This window comes from Oryzias latipes, chromosome 19, assembly GCF_002234675.1.
Source record: "Oryzias latipes chromosome 19, ASM223467v1".
Lineage (NCBI taxonomy): Eukaryota > Metazoa > Chordata > Actinopteri > Beloniformes > Adrianichthyidae > Oryzias > Oryzias latipes.
Window position 1 is genome coordinate 1,115,540 of NC_019877.2, and position 19,986 is coordinate 1,135,525.

The 19,986-nt window shown below is 44.6% G+C and overlaps 1 protein-coding gene across 4 annotated transcripts in view; it reads right to left on the bottom strand.

The window, feature by feature from the left end:
* The window catches only part of LOC101166208 (transcription factor COE3-like), a 39,137-nt gene that overhangs the window by 3,997 nt on the left and 15,154 nt on the right, over window positions 1-19,986 (bottom strand). The window contains exons 7-15 of one of the 4 annotated variants that reach the window (XM_020702006.2): window positions 19,738-19,819; window positions 18,975-19,092; window positions 16,198-16,328; window positions 15,998-16,124; window positions 11,456-11,544; window positions 5,034-5,099; window positions 2,909-3,071; window positions 2,634-2,825; window positions 1,594-1,764 (exon numbers count right to left, since the gene is read on the bottom strand). In XM_020702006.2, the coding sequence (XP_020557665.2) occupies window positions 1,594-1,764; window positions 2,634-2,825; window positions 2,909-3,071; window positions 5,034-5,099; window positions 11,456-11,544; window positions 15,998-16,124; window positions 16,198-16,328; window positions 18,975-19,092; window positions 19,738-19,819 (1,139 nt within the window). Of the gene's footprint in view, window positions 1-1,593; window positions 1,765-2,621; window positions 2,826-2,908; window positions 3,072-5,033; window positions 5,100-11,455; window positions 11,545-15,997; window positions 16,125-16,197; window positions 16,332-18,974; window positions 19,093-19,737; window positions 19,820-19,986 lie in introns of all 4 variants that reach the window. The other 3 variants (XM_020702004.2, XM_020702005.2, XM_020702003.2) reach the window with 3 other exon arrangements.

A 19,986-nucleotide genomic window follows, 5' to 3' on the forward strand; every position in this document is an offset into this window, starting at 1 on the left:
GACGATGTTTCTGCGCAGAACTTGAGTTTGTGGTTCTGAAGGTGGAAATGATCCTCACTCCTGCTCCGATTCTGCTGCAGCTTTAATAATAGCTGGATCTACTCATTGCTGTGATGTTGTGCAGCCTGCAAATGGATCAACACACAAACACACATAGACCCCCCCCCCCCACACACACACACACACACACACACTCTGTGGCCTTTCAGCCTCGGCGAAGGCGGAGAGCAGCATGAATATTTAACACTCGACAAACCTCTCTGTCAGAAACACTGACATCACACACGCTGACTGCCAGAAAGTGTGTGTGTCTCCAACGTGTGTGTGTGCGTGTTTGTGGGTTTGATGATGTATCTGTGGGTTGTAGTGAATAAAACATGGATTGCCTGTCACTCTGCATGAAGTACTAACAGGACTCAGGTTACCTTCTGTGTGAGTGTGTGTTTTTGTGTGTGTATTTGTGTGTTGTTTACAGAGATAAATACTACTGCTTGACTCACATTACAGCTGATTCAGACCTTCTCACTTTTCTCTGCATGAATCCAGACCATGCAGTGTGTGTGTGTGTGTGTGTGTGTGTGTGTGTATATATAGATATATATATATATATCTATATATATACATATATAGATATATATTCTTCCTTTAGAAAATGAAATACATTTTGTTTACGTTTACGTTTTATTTTGTTCTAGATGTTTAATGAAGTTCATCCATCCATTATTTAGGGTTGGGGTCAGTCAGCTGCCATGGCAATCCATCCATCCATCCATCCATCCATCTTTTAAACTTGCTGTAGTCCCAATTGGGGTCACAGGGATGCTGGAGCCTATCCCACTAATTGAAGTGGTAAGTGGAAAGTCTGTCAGTCCATTGCAGGGCAGCCACATCTCACCAGCAGCAGCCAACATAAAGGAGGCCAGACTTCCTCTCTATCCCTTTCAGCTCCTCCAGGAGGATTTCAAGGCTTTTCCAGACCAGCAGACATATTTACTCTCTCCTGTTTGTCCTACTTCCTGCTGTTGGAAATGCCCACAACTCCTCATCAGGAAAGCTTCCTAGTGTGATTCTTGTCAAACCGCCTCATCTGGCTCTTCTGGCTGTGGAGGAGCCACAGTTGGTCCTGGTTGGGAGAACTTCACACCACGTCACATAGGGAGACCCCAGACAGCCTGAAGGAAGCTCATTTCCTTATATTTGATATTGTAGCTGTTTGTTCACAGCTCATGGCCACCACTGAAGGAAGCACATAACTTCTGACTAACCTCTCTTCACCACTATAGACCACCGCAAAGCCCACATTACTGTAGACTCTGCCGTGCCCATGCATTGGTCAGTATTTTCCCCACTTGATTACAAATTTTGCCTCTGTTACAGCAAAGACAGAACAGAGGGAAATGGGATTATTCCAATGTTCCCAAAGCCAAACCTTTCCACAACTAGACTGTGCTAAGAAATGGGGCTCAGAAATCAGTCACTGCCAGTGATTTCCATTTCAGAGTATATTAGTTCCACTTTCATTGTTTTCAGACAAATAGAAGTAAAATCTTTGGAAGGATTTACTGGTGGTTAAGTGATTGGCAGTGGGTTTACCTTGAAGTCCATTTGCGCCGTTGGCAGAACAGTTGGGGGGAGGGGGAGGAGACGTTGGAGGTCGGACGACGGGAGCGAAGGCGCTCTTCTGTTTGACAGCAGTGGAGAAGGAGAAGACTCCGTGAGAGGAGTTGCAGTTGGAGACGGCCATAGTGGGGCTGGAGGGGACGACTGGAACACAGAGACAAACCAGTTCAGCCAGTTTACATGCAGGAGGGCCACGAACCGGCTCTGGGTCTCTCATTGTGGGGCAGTTGAGTCCCAAAATGTCAGGGTAGGTACAGAGGTCACTTTGAGCTGCTGGGAAATGTGATCTAGAAACAACGTAAGAAATCAAACCAGTCAACACAATCTGAACAATGAGAGTGAACATCATCTCTAAGAGTCGTTTTGTACTAAAAGCCTTTAGGATCTGTTTGTTTTATTTGCAAAATAGCAGAACCCTGTCTTAGTGGGATGTGCTGCAGTTTAAAAAGAATCAAGAATCAAACTAGCACCTACAGTTGTTAATTTGTTGCTAGCGTTGACCAAAAATGTTTTTGAAGCTATGACACATTTGCAGATGCAGCATTTGACCCCCTGAGACACTGTGTGGTGGTTTAACCCCCATCCAAACTCTTGATACTGTAAGTTGTGCATTTTTAGAACCTTTGCTTTTGGTTTTACACTCGGATAGTCCAAAGAAAGAAAGCTGATGGAGATCTCGCCGTCCAAGCGGTTGCTCCTCCATAAAGTATTTTATTCAAAGGAGCTTTTTTTAAAAATTTAAACTGTGAGTTTATCTGCCTGTTTGCAAAAACACACCCTTTCTAAAGCACTTCCTGTTCTATATCTTTACACGCCACAGGATGCTAACCTGTAAGTCAACAGGCTGTGTTGGTCAACACAGTCAGTCAACACGCGATTGAGAAGATCAGGATGTTAGATTTCGGCTAAAATCTCTGCTGGTTCCATCCACAAAAGTGTTGCTGGATCATTTTAGCGCCGGCGGTGATGTGGGCAGGTGTGGTTGCACTGGGAGTATTTACCTTGATACTTACTGCCGTAGGGAGAGTTGGCAGAAGAGCCGTTAAGGAAACCAGGAGATGTCGCCACTCCAAGGTTTGGCATGCCAGTGTTGCCGTAGCCATTCATGCTGTTACTGACGGTGTTACCATAGTTACTTTGCTGAGGGGTGGAGCTTGGAGCATATCCTCGTGGTGACACGCTGCTGGTGTTTCTGCTGTAACCCACTGTGAGAAAGGGACAGGACGCATCGGTCAGCTGACTGGGAGCGTGGTTAGGATGGACGTCGGTCTCATGCTCAGATCCACACCTTGCGTGGTCTCAGAAACATTAACAGCCAGCTGTCCGCTGAACGAATTCACTCCCATCATGCCATGCGAGGCGGTGTTGCCGAGCGTAGGGATCTGATTGTGGTTTCGGGGAACGCTGTAGAGAGCTTCAGCGATGTCCGCTGCTCGCTTTAGGATGATTTCCTGCAGAGATCACATGAGCAAGCAGCCCAGAAATGTTCCTCAAAGCTTTTTACAAAACTGGCTCAGGCAATAAAAACTACATTTTTTTCTGATCTTTCACTTTGGTTACAAGACCAACATCACATCCTAAATCCAACGATTGTCTGAGAATCTGACTTCAAGATCAAGATGCCTAAAAGAACGTCATCAGTGTCTCCAGAATTACGTGCTTTGGTAGCAAATTGTTGCAGCTGTTTGATGAAATTGTTACTTTTCTTTTTATGGATTTCTAACGTCAAAAAAAGACACGCTGAGCATTGACTGTACATGAGAACTGGACTGAGCAGGTCTGACATCACCCATAGAAAATGGTTTTCTTCCAGCTTCAACCAAATGAAGTCATTGCGGTCCCTGTTTATTTTGCAATACCCACACCGCCTTGTTGGAGCCAGACGTGTCAGTAAACAGTGATTGGTCCAAGTTAGTCATGAGTCATCGTTTCTATGGCAACCATCGTTTCTATGGCAACCATTCTTGCCAATCAGGGCTGAGTTTGCTAGAAGGCCACACACCTACCACTTGAAAGCAGGCTACACCAAATCTGTTAAAGGTTTTGATCGTTGAGCGTGAGGGCCAGCGATCTTTTATCGAGGCATCTGATTGGTCAGTTTACAACTTGAATAACTACAGAAAAGGTATCCTAAATAAAATACGTTTAGAAAAAAAGAAAGGTTAATTAATATTAATACATTAATACTCAGTCAATGAATGACTGAGTATTAAAGTTTACTTCTCCATAGAAGTCTATGGGATTTTGGAATTTTGGAGCCAGAGGGTACTTCCTGTTTGGAACGTAAAGGGGGAGGGGCCACTAAGTCCAGCTCTCATATACTGCCATTGACCATGAATGGAAGCAGAATGTTGTTTCAGTTAAAGCTTCAACAGAGAATGAAAAAAGCTTTTGCATGAACTTTGTCAAACATGGTGGTGGTAGTGTGATAGTATGGTCACAGCTGCAAAAACTGGAAATCCATTATTTATTTCTGTTTTTAAATGTAAAAATGTTATTTATTGTTGGAATATGAAGAGCTCCACCCTTTCAGGGGCTTGTGGGTAGTGATGGCAATCCCACACTGCTAACATTTGACACAATACCATTTACCAATCCTGATTACTGGTCATTTTTTATTAGTAAATTTACTTTTCAATAATTAGATTTGTTGTTTTAAATGCAAAAAAAAAAAAAAAACATCTAAAACTGGCCATGTAGAAACTTTACTGGTTAAAAATTAAAAAATTATTTACCCATGCCTTGCTTTGTGGTTGCTAAACTCGCACTATCCGCGGCTCCTCTGGTCACGTGACTGACTGATGGAGCAGTTCAATGTGCTTTGGGCTTGGGGGGGGGGTCAGCACATAACACCTAGGGTCCAAAAATATCTAGAAATGGCATGAGAACTTTTATTTTCTCATTCGATGCTCAGATAAAGGACTCGGTTCCTAAATTGGTGATGTGCGGGTATCGATATCTTTATATCGATCGTCCCATCACTACTTGTGACTCGTAAAGAAGGAGGAAGAGGAGGAAGAGGATGAGCTCCTGCTGGCTGAGCTTCTCTTAGCCAATCAGAGGCATCTCAACACAAAGTTCCCAGAAGCCTGAGGAGAAACCTGCATGTGATCAGACGTGAGCATCATCTAACGGTGGAGAATCCCAAAAACCAAACAAACTTGGTACCATGGTCCCTTCTCAGTTCAATAAAGTTCATAGTGTCTGCAGTATTAACTGACTTCTTAGCTTCTTTTGTTATCAGACACGTGTGTTGTGTCTTTTCACACACCTGACATGTTTGGAACGGACGTCTTACATGTCAGGTGTGTGAAAAGACACAACCGGGATAAGAGAAGAAGCTAAGAAGTCGTAGTCCCTTGTGATCAGTCCAGTGTGTGAGTCACAGCTGATGTTGGGGGTTTTGTGTTTACCTGATTGTTGTGAGGCATGCCGTAGAGCGCCTCCACCAGGTCAGCCGCTCGCTTCAAGAGGACCTCCTGAAACGGAGCAGATCACAGTGAGATGAGGCTGCAGCGCCACCTCTGATGTTCCCAAGTCACTAATGAGCTTGGAGGTGTGTGTGTGTGTGTGTGTTTGTGTGTGGTTGTTGACCTGACAGCTTTCAGCAGTGTTTAAACTAATCAGAGCTCAGTTACACTTCACGGAGCGCCCGCGCAGCAGACTCTTTAAAAGGGAACCACTTCACTCCGACGGGCGCTTCGAGTGCTCCAAACGCTGCCAAACAACTCTGTGCACGTGAGCCAGTGCACGTGTGTGCGGGTCCGTGCACGTGTGTGTGTAATCAGGCGCTGACAGAACAATGCTTCGTTTAGTCTTTATCTTAATTAAACACACTCTCGGTTAATCTGCTGCTTTTCATTACAAACTTCTTCAGGAGGCTTTTCAATTAACCCCGCCCCCTCCATCCCCTCCCCCCACACCCACCCAGCATCCTCATTTGTTCCGTACATTTCTCCCACTTTACTCCGTTCCTGTCCTGTTTGTTGCTCTCAACTCTCTCCAGTTCATTCCTTCATCTCTTCTTGATCTCATTTTCTGTTCATTCTCTCGTCCATTTTCTCTCCCTCTTTTTTTTTTTTGCTTTTGGTGTTTTGTCTTTTCTCTACGTCTACTTTTCTGCTTTTATGTCCCACGCTCATTTTTCTTTCCTTCCTCCGTTCAGTTTTCCCCTCTTCCTCACTCGTGATTTCTGCAATAACAAATAAATGTGATGAAGGCTGATTTACAGCTGCTTTAACACACTCTGACAGTCAGATAACCATTTACCAGTGTGTGTGTGTGTGTGTGTGTGTGTGTGTGTGTGTGTGTGTGTGTGTGTGTGTGCGTGTGTGTGTGTGTGTGTGTGTGTGTGTGACATGCACAGAGGAAAGCCATTTCTCTGAAGGAGCTCTCAGCTTCCGATCGTCTTTAATCGGCTCGTTTATGCAGAGCGATGTCGAGTGTCTGCGAGCAGATTTATGCACACACACGTGCACACACACGTGCACACACACGTGCACACACACACACATGCGCGTGCACACTCAGTGTTTATAGTGACAAATGAAAGCCTTATTATTACAAGTGTTTCATTGTTACGCAGAGAGACAACAAGCACCTCTCTCACACACACACACACTAACAAGGTTACCACGGCGATAGTTGGGATGTCAACACTGAGGAGGAAACCAATTATTCCTCCACTACTCCCCCCAAATACTCTTTGATCCTTCAGATTCTGGCCCCAGCAGCAGGAAATAAACACTAATCGGTGCTGTGATAATGACAACGCGCTGGAAACGTCTACATAAACATCAGAGCGAAGCTCGACACGACCGCGGCTGTCATTCCACCGGGGGAGCAGCAGCGGGCGCCGTTTCAGCAGCGGGCGCCGTTTCAGAAGCGGGCGCCATTTCAGCGGCTGGGCTCAGGACGGACTGCACCGCCTGACAAGATCCTCCTGAAACCACCTTCCAAACCAAAGCTGCTCAAGTCACAACAACCCAAAAACCAGACGGCTTAATATTTCAATCTCCTGCTGAACTTTCTGAAATCTGACCTTGAAAGGGAAGATTGCATTTAAAAGAAACAGTTTTATGAGTTTAAAAGATTGAATTCTTTTTTTTGGAGAAAGGTGATTGCACCTGTAAGGAAGATAATCACCTCTAAGAGTGAAAACATTGTTTAACAGAACTCATTGGTTAAAGAATATTACTGGAACCCCAGTGGTTCTCCCTTCAGGTTCTGGCGTTTTGTAGGACTGCTGTCTAATCATATTATTTAATTCTCTATCGTGTCTTTGTTTGTTTTCTCAAGGTTTCACAGCATCAATATCAGTTCAAATCTAGTTCTTGATTTACGTCTGGGTTTTGCTGAACACATTTACAATGATTTACTGTGTTTGATGAGTTTAGAATCTGATGTCTTAGTCACATGCACCCATACGGGGGTGGGGGGTAGACCCGTACAGGTTCTGTGGGTTTTTGGGTTATCCGGGTCTGTGGAGAGTCCTACAGAGGAGCGGCCACACCTTAAGGGGGGGCACAGGTGTGTCTCGTAAGGCCACCTCAAGGGACGTCTTGAAAAATGGAACGTCCCATTGTCGTTCGTGTGTTTAGTGTATCATGAAGTATTTGTAAGGATAATGGAAGTTCCACGCACTTATGACGTACTGGGGAGGCTGTCGTACGGCGTCCCTACGCCGTTGTTAAGGCCGTGTCACACATCCATCACGTACATCTTGTGGATATTGCACGGATGGAAACTGGTCATGTATGAATATACGTGGAAGAAGTGAGAGACTTTTGTAGTTTTTGGACATTTTCACAGTCGTGTCAGGAATGAACCACGTTAAAACCACGCAAAGAACACGCTAGACAATGTAAAACATGATCCGTGTGTGATTATTATGATATTTATATGCAAATTATTAGTGATTCATTTGTGATTTGTGCACCGGATACGCGATTATAAAGGTTCTACATCGCTAGTAGATGCATGAAAAATCTGTTAGACACGTGGAACGGTCGTGGAAAGCCACAAAATTAACATTTGTATCTCACAAAAATAACGCACAATTTCATAAGACTTTATACCACAGTGTGGTATAAACTAAATAAATTACGACAATTGCAACTGACCAAAAACGGAATTCACGTAACGGATTGTTCGCCAAAACCCCTTGACGGAGATCTGTGCACATCGACGAATGACGAACGCAAGAAACACGCATGAATTACGTACGTATATCACGCATGGATCACAAAAGACGAATTTCATACCGGTGCGGGGAAAAGGCGCAAAATGTACGTAAGTGCGAGTACTTCCTCCTTACTGGTCACGCACAAATAATGTACCCACAGTGTTAGAACGAGATCCGTAAGTGCTTGTAGGACGTCCACACAAACTACACTCTGATTGTCTCATTTCTACCAGTCGGTCTGTGCAGCAAGGAGCGTGCACGTATCACGGCAACAGCACCAACGGCTCCTTGTACAATTCACAGGTTTGGGGGGGGTTAAAAACATGGAAAATCTGTACGACACACCTCCGTCACGCTTTCTTACCCAAACGTGTTGTTTAAGTGTTCACTACGACCTGTCACCCTCAGCATGACCGTAGAAAAGAATGTTCATGAACATCTTTTCCTCCATGATGCATTCCGTGATAAAGCTGCTTGTCTCTCCATGGATCTACGTTTGTTCAAAGGTCTCATTCTGACTTCAGGGTCTTGAACTCTGACCTTCTTCTGCTTCTTCCTTGACCTGCTGGATGAGTTCTGGTGGGTTTTACAGGAAACACCAATGAAAAATGTGCTTCTTATGGATATACGCATGTTTGAACGCATTTTCTTTTGGTAGTGTCACTGAAAACAGAGACAAAGAGGACGGAGTCTGCACGCCGACCTTCAGCAGCCATGAACTCTACAGTCTACCGGAGCCTAAAATAGAGCAACTCCAGCAGCCGAGGTCAGATGTTGACAGCATCCTGGTTTTACACTCATCCTCAGCACATGCACAGGGAAGCTGTGGGTCAGTCTGTGAGAGGCTGCAAACACTCAGGTACACAACAAACACACAATCCAGCATCCGTCAGACACGTTTACACAACCTCCGGACTTCATCATGAAGACAGGAACAACAGAGCAGCAACACAGAGACACTAGTTTTTATAGGAATCAGATAAGACAGTGCTGATAAGTGTGTGTGTGTGTGTGTGTGTGTGTGTGTGCGCGCATAAAGCACAATGGTAAACAGGGAGGTTGAAACAGTCAAATCAGGTAATCAGTGAGTGCAGCCATGTGGCAAAAAAGGAGATTGGCACACAACCATCTTAACGCTCACACACTCACACACACACACGCACACACATGCACACAGCCTCTTTTCAATCATCCGCTGTGCGTGTTTACAGAATTTAAAGCTCTGCTCCTGATGTGTTTGACTGATAACTAACAATGACGAATGTCGGCTCGTTTGCGTGGTAACAGCTTCGACATGACGCTCTGACCTGAACACGCATCTCTGAATCTGAAGGCTGCTAAGCCGCCAGCAGGGGGCGTCAGTGAGCGCAATGACAGGACGGAGCTGATGGCTGAGGGAGAGCTAACCAGCATTATTAATATTTTCTAGTTTATTTGCACTTAGCGCCTCACAATCACTTTAATCACTGTACACTTAGGTTAAGTCTCCACAGACGTTAGTTCAACAACGCTCAGGAATCATTCATTCCCACTTTGGGACAATAAACAGCGATTTCTTCACCTCTGTTTAGTTTGCAGTCATTTATCTGGAGTCCAGGAAACAGCAGTCATCCTTCCATCACAGCACTATAAGTTCATGTACATGTTAGGCCAGGATTATTCTAAAGTAACCTCTGTCATCATTGGTTTACCTGCCACCAGTAAATAAGGAAGAAGGCCGTGTGAGTAAAATTAAGTTTTTCATTTTAAAAGAAAAATGTTTTAATTTTTTTTATACATTTTTAAAATTTATTTAGGTTTATTATAATTTATATATATATACATATATTTTTTTAAATTTTTATTTTATTATACTGTTCAAAATGTTTGGTCGGTTGACAATTACTCAGTTTTTCTGTACTTATCGTCGTTTATGTGCAATTCATACATAAATCATACGCGACCGTTCCACGTATGTCTAACAGACTTTCTACGCATGAGCCACAGATGTATAACCTTTCAAATGCGTCAGCATTTTCACGTTTCACGTTAACATTATGTACAAATCATTAATGAATTGCATATAAACATCACAATAATCGCATATGGTTTATGTTCTACGTTGGTTTCTGTGTTCTTTGCGTTCAAAATGTGCAAATAGTAAGTGGTGGTTGTGTGACACGGCCTTTACACAGTCACAATGGTTTCACTTACTAATTATTTCTGTTATCCTGATTATTGCCTTACTTCATTTATCCCTTAAACACCAGAAATGTTGCCGACAACAAAAGTTGTCTCATTGTTTTTCCTCAGAACATGAGCATTTTTTACTGAAAGGTATGTTTTAATTTCAGGGTTCTAGAATAAGAACTGAGTGCTCTTATTCCCCACTTGATGAGAACTGGATCTCATTACTGCAGCAACAGGTAATCCAGGACTCAATGCATTTCTTTTGCACGCCTCTTTAAGTGGTCCGGCGGGTGAAACCAGCTCAGACTCGAGCCGTGCACGAGCCCGCAGCTCTCCAGTTCAGGATTATTTCCGGTTATTAGAGTTTCTGTAGTCGACCGTCGCTCAGCCGCTCCCGGAGCACAAAGCAGCATGGGTAATTGAATAAAACCATTACAGATGAATTATTAAAGACATGGTGGATGTGGTTTTCATTACGAAGCTAACGGCTTGTCAGCTCACATCAGGGCTGCTGGAGACGCGGAGCAGCGCTCGTCTCGGAGATGCTGCTGTCTGCAGCCTCTCAGCTTCATTAAACTGGAAAAGCAGGAAAATTCAGCCTGAGAAGCAGATTCGGGACTGCAGGATCTGACCTCAGAGGCTCGTGCAAACATCCCACCATCCTAAGGAGGATGAAGACGCACAAGCAGCTGTGGTGACTAAAAACGTGTCAGGAGCCAAACCGAGACTTGAAACGTGAGACAAAAATAACTGAGAGTTCCTGAGCCTTTGTCAGGTGGAACCTGATGCACGGGAACGCCTCAAAACTGCAGTCATCTGGAAAGACGACAACACGGAGGTCACACACGTCAAACACACACACCTGTGTCGCAGAGACCAATCAAAGAGAAATTTCAGTCTCCGTCTGAGAAACTGCTGACGAGTTATAGTGGGATCCAAGTGAGTGTGAGAAGATGTCACACATAAACACACAAGACCTTAACAGCAGAGTCAGGAGATGCTGCAGATGTTTATCAGGACTCTGAGCGGCCAACCAGAACACAGACTGATGGAAACACAACAATCATCAACCATAGAGCACGTGTGTTTGCACAAAACCACTGTGTCAACATCTGTGCGTCTCTAGAAACAGTTGTGTGTCTGTAGAAACTGTTGTTTGTCTGCAGAAATAGTTGTGTGTCTGTAGAAACAGTTGTGTGTCTGCAGAAACAGTTGTGTGTCTGCAGAAACAGTTGTGTGTCTGTAGAAACAGTTGTGTGTCTGTGGAAACATCTGTGTCTGTAGAAACAGTTGTGTGTCTGTAGAAACTGTTGTTTGTCTGCAGAAATAGTTGTGTGTCTGTAGAAACAGTTGTGTGTCTGTAGAAACAGTTGTGTGTCTGCAGAAACAGTTGTGTGTCTGCAGAAACAGTTGTGTGTCTGCAGAAAGAGTTGTGTGTCTGCAGAAACAGTTGTGTGTCTGTAGAAAGAGTTGTGTGTCTACCTTAGGCAGTCTTTCGGGGTCTCCAGGGTGACGGGGGATGACCTTCTGTAACCTCTGAAAGCCGTAATCAATGGTGGGTTCATTCAGCGCTGATGAAGAAGAGGTGAAAGATGAATATCATTGAAGAAGATTTCAGATAAATTCAGACCTTGAGTGGCATGGTACGGTACGGTATGGTACGGTACGGTACGGTACGGTCCCCCTATTTTCTTACAGAGGCTCTTGTTTCATGATGTATTGTCTTTTACTCAGACTCATACTTACAATGTCTTACGGTGACTTGTGTGTTGCATTGACTTGTGTCACCTGGTGACTTGTGTGTTGCGGTAACTCGTGTCTTATGGTGACTTGTGTGTAGGTTGTGACTTGGGTCTTACGATGACTTGTGTGTTCCAGTGATTCGTGTCACCTGGTGTCTCGTGTACAGGTTGTGACTTGGGTATACGTGACTTGTGCGCAGGCGGTGACTGGAAAGTCAGACACACTGAATCCATCGGAGCTGAGTTTTATTTTCTCCTCCCTGGATATCATTTACAGTTTAAACTGGTGGGAAGGTGATAAATCAGAGCATCAGTGAAGGCAACAGAGCACAGCACGAGTGTGTGTCTGTGAGAGATGGTGTGTGTGCGTGTGTTTGTGTCTGTGTTACGTAGTGCATGAATCTTAATCCTGTCTTGGTTCAGCTGCATTTAACAAGCTTTAGAGAGACTCTCCTATACATCACAGAAGTGTGTGAAGTGTGTGTTGTGAGTCTTTGTGCATTGTGTGGCCTTTTGGGCGCCTGCAGTCCTTGAAGGCTCACAGGGCGGAACAGGCAGCAGTTATAGGAGTGTTAGCTCCCCTGATGTCTGTGTTATCTGCGGCACTGAGAGTTTGTGACCTTGTTCTGTGTTGTCGAGTGTCGGGCATTGTCTCGCTTGTGTGTCTGTGGCTTTAAAAGCTTAGTTCATTTGGTCATCTTAAGATCTAACATGACCCATCCGAACCTTCTAGATCAGAAGGGAAGTTCTCGATCTGATCAAACTATAGTGATTGTTCAATGATAGGATAATTTGTTTCCTGCTTATGTCAAATTGTACAAGCTCTTCTGATTGGCTAAACAGTCAAGCATTTAACTTGGCATATCATCCACACTTCAAAGATTTCCTTCTTTGTCTAATAGTCTCTGATGGAGGGTTTCATTAAGCGTAGCTTTGGAGCGAACAAAATCAATAAGCTCTAAAACGCTCCACAGGCTGCTAAATCGCTGCTTCTGTCTGCTACCAATAAAGGTTTGATGAGTTTGAATTAAATTGACATCAAAGGAAAATCTCCACCTGTGTATAACATCTGGGATGCACCTGCCATTTGAGAAACATCTGCTTCAACCAGGTGACAGATGGCACAACAGCAGTGGGTGATGGGAAATATAGTGATATGGTAGCAAAGCTCCGTTTAAACTGCTCTGCAAAGAACTTTCTGAACTAAGGTGGATTAGTCAGACAACAGGGACTTGAAAAATGACTAGAAATCTTTTTTATAATTGGTTGAATTTATTTTTCAGGACTTCACTGGATTGTGCCTTAAGAAGAATGACGGTGTTATCGTTCTAATGAGCTCAACTGAACTTGATTTGAATGAAATAGAGGTTTAGAAGCCGAATGAGGTGCTGAGATTTGGCTGCAGGTCTTGTTTGTGTGTGTGTGTGTGTGTGTGTGTGTGTGTGTGTGTGTGTGTGTGTGTGTGTGTGTGTGTGTGTGTGTGTGTGTGTGTGCACAAGTATGTGAGGAAATGGGAATTTATAAACGGGTCAGGCACGAGGTGTTGGAGCGATCAATTCTCTGCAATCAATACTCATAGAAATTTCATGAACATTCAACAGATGGAAGTCCTGTGTGAGAGCACACATCAACACACAGATTTTATTGTCCATAATTTGTCTGATTTTTCTCATCACTTATATATTTCTTCTCCTGAAAGTGATGTTAAGCGTCACTTCTGGTGGCCTGGTGTAACAACCCGCTTGGCCGCATTCACATTGTGTTTTTTCACACCAACAGAATTCCTTACGGATCTTTGTTGGACTATTTCATTTACCCACTGATCCCTGAAGCTCTGATGCTTCGGTGGTTCTGCTTTTTCATTGTCTTTCTAAAAAAATATATGGCTCAAAAGCCTTTTTGGTGACGCTAAGACTGTGATAGGCGCTAGTGTTCTAAGGACCTCATTGGCCTTAAGATAACAGCTTATTGGTGGGGGTTCACAGCTCTCGGTAGTGAACCATGCCGGACCACAGTTGTTTATCTTGTTCATTTTTCTCCCTGTCTAGTTCTTGCATTACTCATAAAAATCCAGTCCTGAGTGCTGATTTCATGGTTCTAAACTCTACAACCAGTGGCAGTGTGGATTCTTTTCATTGGTTTTCCATCGACCAATAAATGAAGAGAACTTTAAGACATATAGATATATTTTATGGAGCTAAAAGAGTATTTTATAGTGTCCACATTGCAGTTTATGTTGTACTTCTACAAACAGCCATTTTATGTTATTGACGTGCAGCATCAGGTGTTGCATCATTGACATCATACCTTGCAATAAAATCACACGGCACCACATTTAGATATCCAACTAGGTTAGTTTGGACCAAGCGTCCATTGAACCAGAAACGAGCTTGAGCACAGAACGAAGCAATGGCCCAAAGTCTAAAGTAGGTCAAAAGTACTTTGGCACTGCATAGACTATGTGGTGGAAAAGGATTCAGCTAAATGGCACCACTGTAACACATATTCACATGATTCCATAAACTTGTGTCCATGGGATGTAGAGCCATGTCCTAGTAGCTCAAACCGACGATTTCTTTATCAAACATTTTGATGACCCTTTCGTCACCCAGAGGATACTGTAAACAAAATCATGTAATTCTTCATCTATGAACAGGACTTTGGATACTTTAAGAGAAGTGAACGGTCAGATTTAGGGAGTCTTGCAAAGACCTTGTGGGACTCTAGTAGCAGCCAAGTGGACCGCTAAAAGGTAGACTGTGGAGGTTCAGAGTCAGTAGCCTGAAGTGGGGAACAAGTCCACTTAAACAACTTGCCACAAATGAAACAATATCTGGTGAATCTCTATTTCTACAACAATTGCCCCACTGCAATAGCGAGACATCGGCAGAATCTTCAAGATTAGCTGCTGCCGCCCAATTTTAATTGAAAATCGTTGGTGTAGTCATGAAGGCATCAGTCAGTAAGGTGGGGATGATGTCATTACGAATTTGGGCAGCCAGAGGGCAGAGGCAGCTGAATCACAGGCTAGCAGAAGGTCTTAACGGACGATGTGTAAATGTCTACGCATAGCAACCGTCCATATCAAGTACCACCGGCCGCCAGCCAGGGGTATATAAAAAGTGGCACACAATTGTAACTTTTAGACCCACAACCAAGGTCCAAGCCGTCCAACCAATGCAGGATTTATATGCCGGACCCTCCGTGGCCCAGATAGCCAGATTGATGTCTAGTCATTGTCGGGCCCCTGCCCATGTCAACAGCCCTCGTCGAGTGGGAGCAGGGGGGTGGCTGGAGGATGGCAGTGTGAAATCCGTCGATCATCAGGCGATGTTGGGGACCATCAGTCAATCATCACACTGCTGCCTTCCTGCTAACCGCCTGTCACATGACTGCAACAGCACGACCTCCAAATGTGCCCGGGCGTACACTGGCTGATGTAAAAAAAATCCTCAAGTCGCCGTTTATTAGAACTTTTTCTTAAAACATCTATGGCCACTTTGGGGCGTGGAAAAATGCCTGTGCCACCTGCTGAATTAGCTGAAAAACTTGCATTTGGGTCGCCACGTAGTGGCATTTTGGAAAATGGGATCTAGGTTTTAGAGACAATTAAGAACCATGTGTCCAGGTTTGTGCCATCATAGGTTCTTCAGGAGGGTGATCTGTGTCATCTGATCAATCCAAAACAGAACAATTCCAGTCATTTATCACAGGAGTTCTTCTGTCCTATACAAAATAAATATGAAGGAGAAAACTGAAACAATGTCACTTTAGTCTGCAGATTATAGGCGACCGAAGGGAACCTCAGAGAAGAGTGCACCACAAGTCTTTAAGTGATGGAGGTTGTTAAGCCACTTTAATTAGAGCCATTTATATATTTATTTACTTATTTACTTATCAACTCCCAGAAGCATTCTACCCAGTTGCTGGAAACTGTGCAAATGTTTGGGACACTTGGAGCAAAGCATGCTGGGAGCAGGGAGCGGCCCTTTGAGCTGTGAAAGCAGCTGGTGTCTGAGAGTGTGGGTCATGTGGCCAGCCTGTTTTGTGTGTGTGTGTGTTTGTGCGCTCAGGAGTCATTAACATGAAGGTCCTCAGACAGTTTGAGGGTTAATGGGATTTAAATGTGTGTAATTACTGTGACAGTGGTGTGAACAGAAACACCTCGGCTGGTCCGTAAACAAAGATGAGGGCGGGGGGAGGAAAGATGGAGCGCTGAGACAGCCCCGTTAATGGCCGTTGTGTCACACCCACCAAACCCATTAGTGTGCGACTGCCTTACCTGTGTAGACGAAGCGTCCTGGTGCCCCCTTACAGAACTGTTTGGACTTGTAGGACAGCGTAACTTCAACAACCCCGGGAATGTGCCGGGGCGGAGTCTGGACCCGGATGGCATGGGGGGTGATCAGCTGACGCAAACATCAACAGTCAGACGGAGTTTCACCCACAGATTATTGATAGACTGATTGATCTGCCTGTTACCTCACTCCACACCAGCATGGTGCCAAAGACCACCTGAAGACCATCGAAGAAGTTGTCCCCGATGAGGATGACAGTGGCCCCGCCCGTTGTCCAACCCTCACTGGGACTGATGGCTTTAATGCAGGGAGTGGCTGCTGGACGAGAGACACAGACAAAGGATGTGGAAAAGAGAGAGAGAGCATTAATGAAACTTCGTTATTAATTATTTCTTTTTAATTTCAAGTTTAGCATTTTACCCAGAGACACAACTGTCAAGATCAGTGTCTGAAACCTTGACCGTAATTGACAGGAAGTCACTATAGCTACCTCACTGAGATGTTAAGCCCTCGTCACATGCACCCATACAGGGGGGTTGACCCGTTTGGGTGCTGACGGTTCTGGGTTGGCCGGGCCCTGGAGGCCCTGGCTGCATCTTAAGGGAGTGCAGGTCAACATAAAACGGGAACGTACCTTTGTCGTGCATGTGTATCGTGTTTACCGTATCGTGAAGCAAGTTACACGTACTTGTGACGTACAGGTGATGTAGATGTACAGCGTCCGTTCGCCGCACTATAGCTCTTAGTAAGGTCTCTCTACGGAAGGGAAGCACGGTCAAGGAAAGCTGTAAACCTGGCTGGGCTGTGGCTCTTGAGGACCTGGGTTGGCCAGCCCTGCTCTATAGTTTCACCAAGCGGTCTACCACTTTGATATTTGGTGCGGGTCAACTGCCTTCCCCGTACAGGTTTGACCATTTTTCACCCGTATCTATGGCTTAAGGGTTGCAGTTACCCTGTGAACAGCTACTGTTTATGCCAGTAAAAAAGAAAACATAAAACAGTTTTTTTGTTTCATTTGGAAAATATCTTAAATGATTGGAGGATTTCCTTCTCCATTTACTAGGGCTTAGTTAAACTTTTCTAAATGGTTGGTAAAAATCTTTCTAAATGGTTGTCACCACATCCTTTGTCTCAAACTCTTTGCAATTTAGTCTGTAATGGTTTGTGACTTAAATAGCCAACAATCAGTTAGAATCTCTATGACACACACGTGCCAACGATTCCCTTATAAGCAAAAGCTGACTTCGTCTGGAGTGTATTTCTCTTCAGCATTCAGACAAAATCTCCGGTTCACTTTTTTGTCTCAAATCCGTCACAGCTTAGCTGCAGGTGTCGGTAACTCCTCCCACATAACACATCTTCACACTTTCAGTCTGACAGAAGCACAATTTACACTTTAAGACCACAGTCTGACCACCGGATTGATTTTTTTTTTTTATGGGTATGAGCAGTTTTTAAACATTATTTTACAGCTTTTAAGGTGGAAAACCCACAATCTGCATTATAGAGGAACTACACACACACACACACACTGAAGACGTGATTTAATTGGGTTGTGGCTTTTATCCGCTTCGGCTTAGTTCACTTCAGTACTATACAGATACACACACACTCACACACACACACACACTTTCAGCCGGTAATGACTCCTTCTCCCTCTTCTTTCAAGTGCAGCAGCAGATTAATTATAAAGTGAAATGAAAGCAGCGTCTCTGTGATTGTGTGTGAGACAGGCCGGCTAATCTCATCACTGTTGACTTCAAATGACATTAACACACTTGACCTCTGTTCCGTTCTATTCTATTCTATTCTTTTCTATCCTTGTGGATGGTGTCATTATGTCATACTGTGTGTGGTGTTTCTGCTGTTAAATGATGTAACGCCGCTTCATGTCTCGACCTGTTGAAGTGTTCCAGCTTGTGTCACCTCATGTGATGGGATGCTGACTGTTTGTGTGTTTTTTCACAGTTTTTTGTTGACCTGTCATGTCTGTGTGATATTGTTTAGTACTGTCATGTTTGTGTTGTTGTCTCCTCTGATCCATTGAGATGTTTTGGTGAATTTCATGATTTGTTTCTCAAAGTTAAGTCAAGTTGTGTCTTTCGAGTCATTGTCTGTTGTGTACTCTCAACCTGTGCGTTGGTTGTGGGTTTTCATCCTGTTGTTGGGTGTTGTGTCCTGTCTTAATGCCTGTTGATGTGAAATCCTTTGGTTAAAAATGATGTTGCTGCGTATTAAAAGATTTTCTGCCTTTTGTTTTGATGTGTATTATTTTTTATCGTCTGAATTTGTAGAAAAAGTCTTTTCAGATTTTCAGAAAATAAAACCTAAAACTAAGAGACAAAACCTGTCTTCGGTTCTGATCTGAAGTTTGAACATGTGGAGTCCTGACGAGAGGCTGCTGTCGCCGTCTCGTTGCACTCCGTCAAGCGGCTGCAGGACTCTGACTCGATGTTTGAGCTGAACGCCGGAGCGGAGCGGACTCAAACCCAGGGGACTGTGCTGCACCCTCACTGGGAGGGGTGGTTTCCATGGTTACTGTCTTTAATTAGGAGGGCAATTAAAGAAGTTGAACAGCCTACAAAAGGACGCACACACTGGCACACAGAAGCAGTCCTCTCCAGGGATTGGGAGGTGTCTGGTTTTACTACCCACAATCCACTGGGCTGATTTGTCTTCAAAGACCAAATTACGACGGTCTCCGTGCCAACGCTCCGCTGCCGTCAGAGGAGCCTCTGGAGCAACTGCATCCATAAGGAGAGCAGCTCAGCTGGACCCAATCATCATTAGGCTCTGGAGTGCAGAGAAATGCTGCTGTGCGACAGCGGTCAACAGGCTTTCAAACGTCAAGTCAGTTTGTCTGCACTAAAAAAAAAAAGTTTTTTCTAAAAAGAGTGAACCCGTCGTTTTTAGTGGGAAGCCTCATCGGTTCCACACGGGAGGAGACAGAAACCGGCATACCCTCAGACGGATCCAGCCGCCGCGCCCGCCGCCCATGTTTGGAGTTGTTGTGTACAAACATGTTGTCAGAAACGGCGAGCACATGACCGTCCACATTCACTGTTGTTGAAACCACCACCTGTGAACACACAAAAAACACACAAAGCTTCATTCATGAGGAACCTGAGCTCTGCACAAACAATTTAAACCCAAAGAGAATCTGACAAAACGGTCACAAAATCCCACCAGCATCCGATTTCGGCCGTGTGTCTGGGATCTGATCCAAACTGACTTCTGATTGACTGACTGATGAACGGATTGGCCTTCTTATTCCCCCATTTTCTACCTTAAAGCTGTTTTTGGGTGTCGCGGGAGGAGCAAAGTGCTTTTTGGAGGGCAGAAGAACTCAGACTGAACATGCTGTCAGCCTGAGCAGCTCAGTGTGAAGGACAGCATGTCACTGTGGTTCTGTAACAGTCCACGCTGATCCGGCCCCCGCTGCTCAGATCAGCAGCAGGTGGGAGGTGACGCCTGACAGGAGCACCGCAGAGCATGAGCTCCTCCTCCTCCTCCTCCTCCTCCTCATGCATCCATTACATCCTCCTCCTGAGCCTCTTCATTCAACACTCCACCAATAATATGAAATGCAGACGTGTTAGACAGACGGACACTGCCGCCTCTCATATTTGATCAACAAAGCCATAACTTCCAGGGGGTCGGCCTCTGAGCATCGGGGAACAGCAGAGCTGGTCCTGCCCTTTAGGGAGTGAGTTTTGGGTCTTACCTGGAACCTCCTCATGTCTCGCGGGTTCCCGGCATTCTTCAGACAGTTCTGGTTACACTTGAGGAAGAACTTGAGGAAGAACCTGCGGAGACACAGCAGCCTCGGTTTGCTCTGGTTCTGCATGATGTGAGAACATCTGAGAGTCTGGAACCAGCAGCAGTGAGTCTGTCTGTCTGTTTGTGGGGATTCTCCTGACTTTAATACAAATGTTGTGTTTTCCTTTTGTGTGTTTGTGTGCAGAGCGAGGAC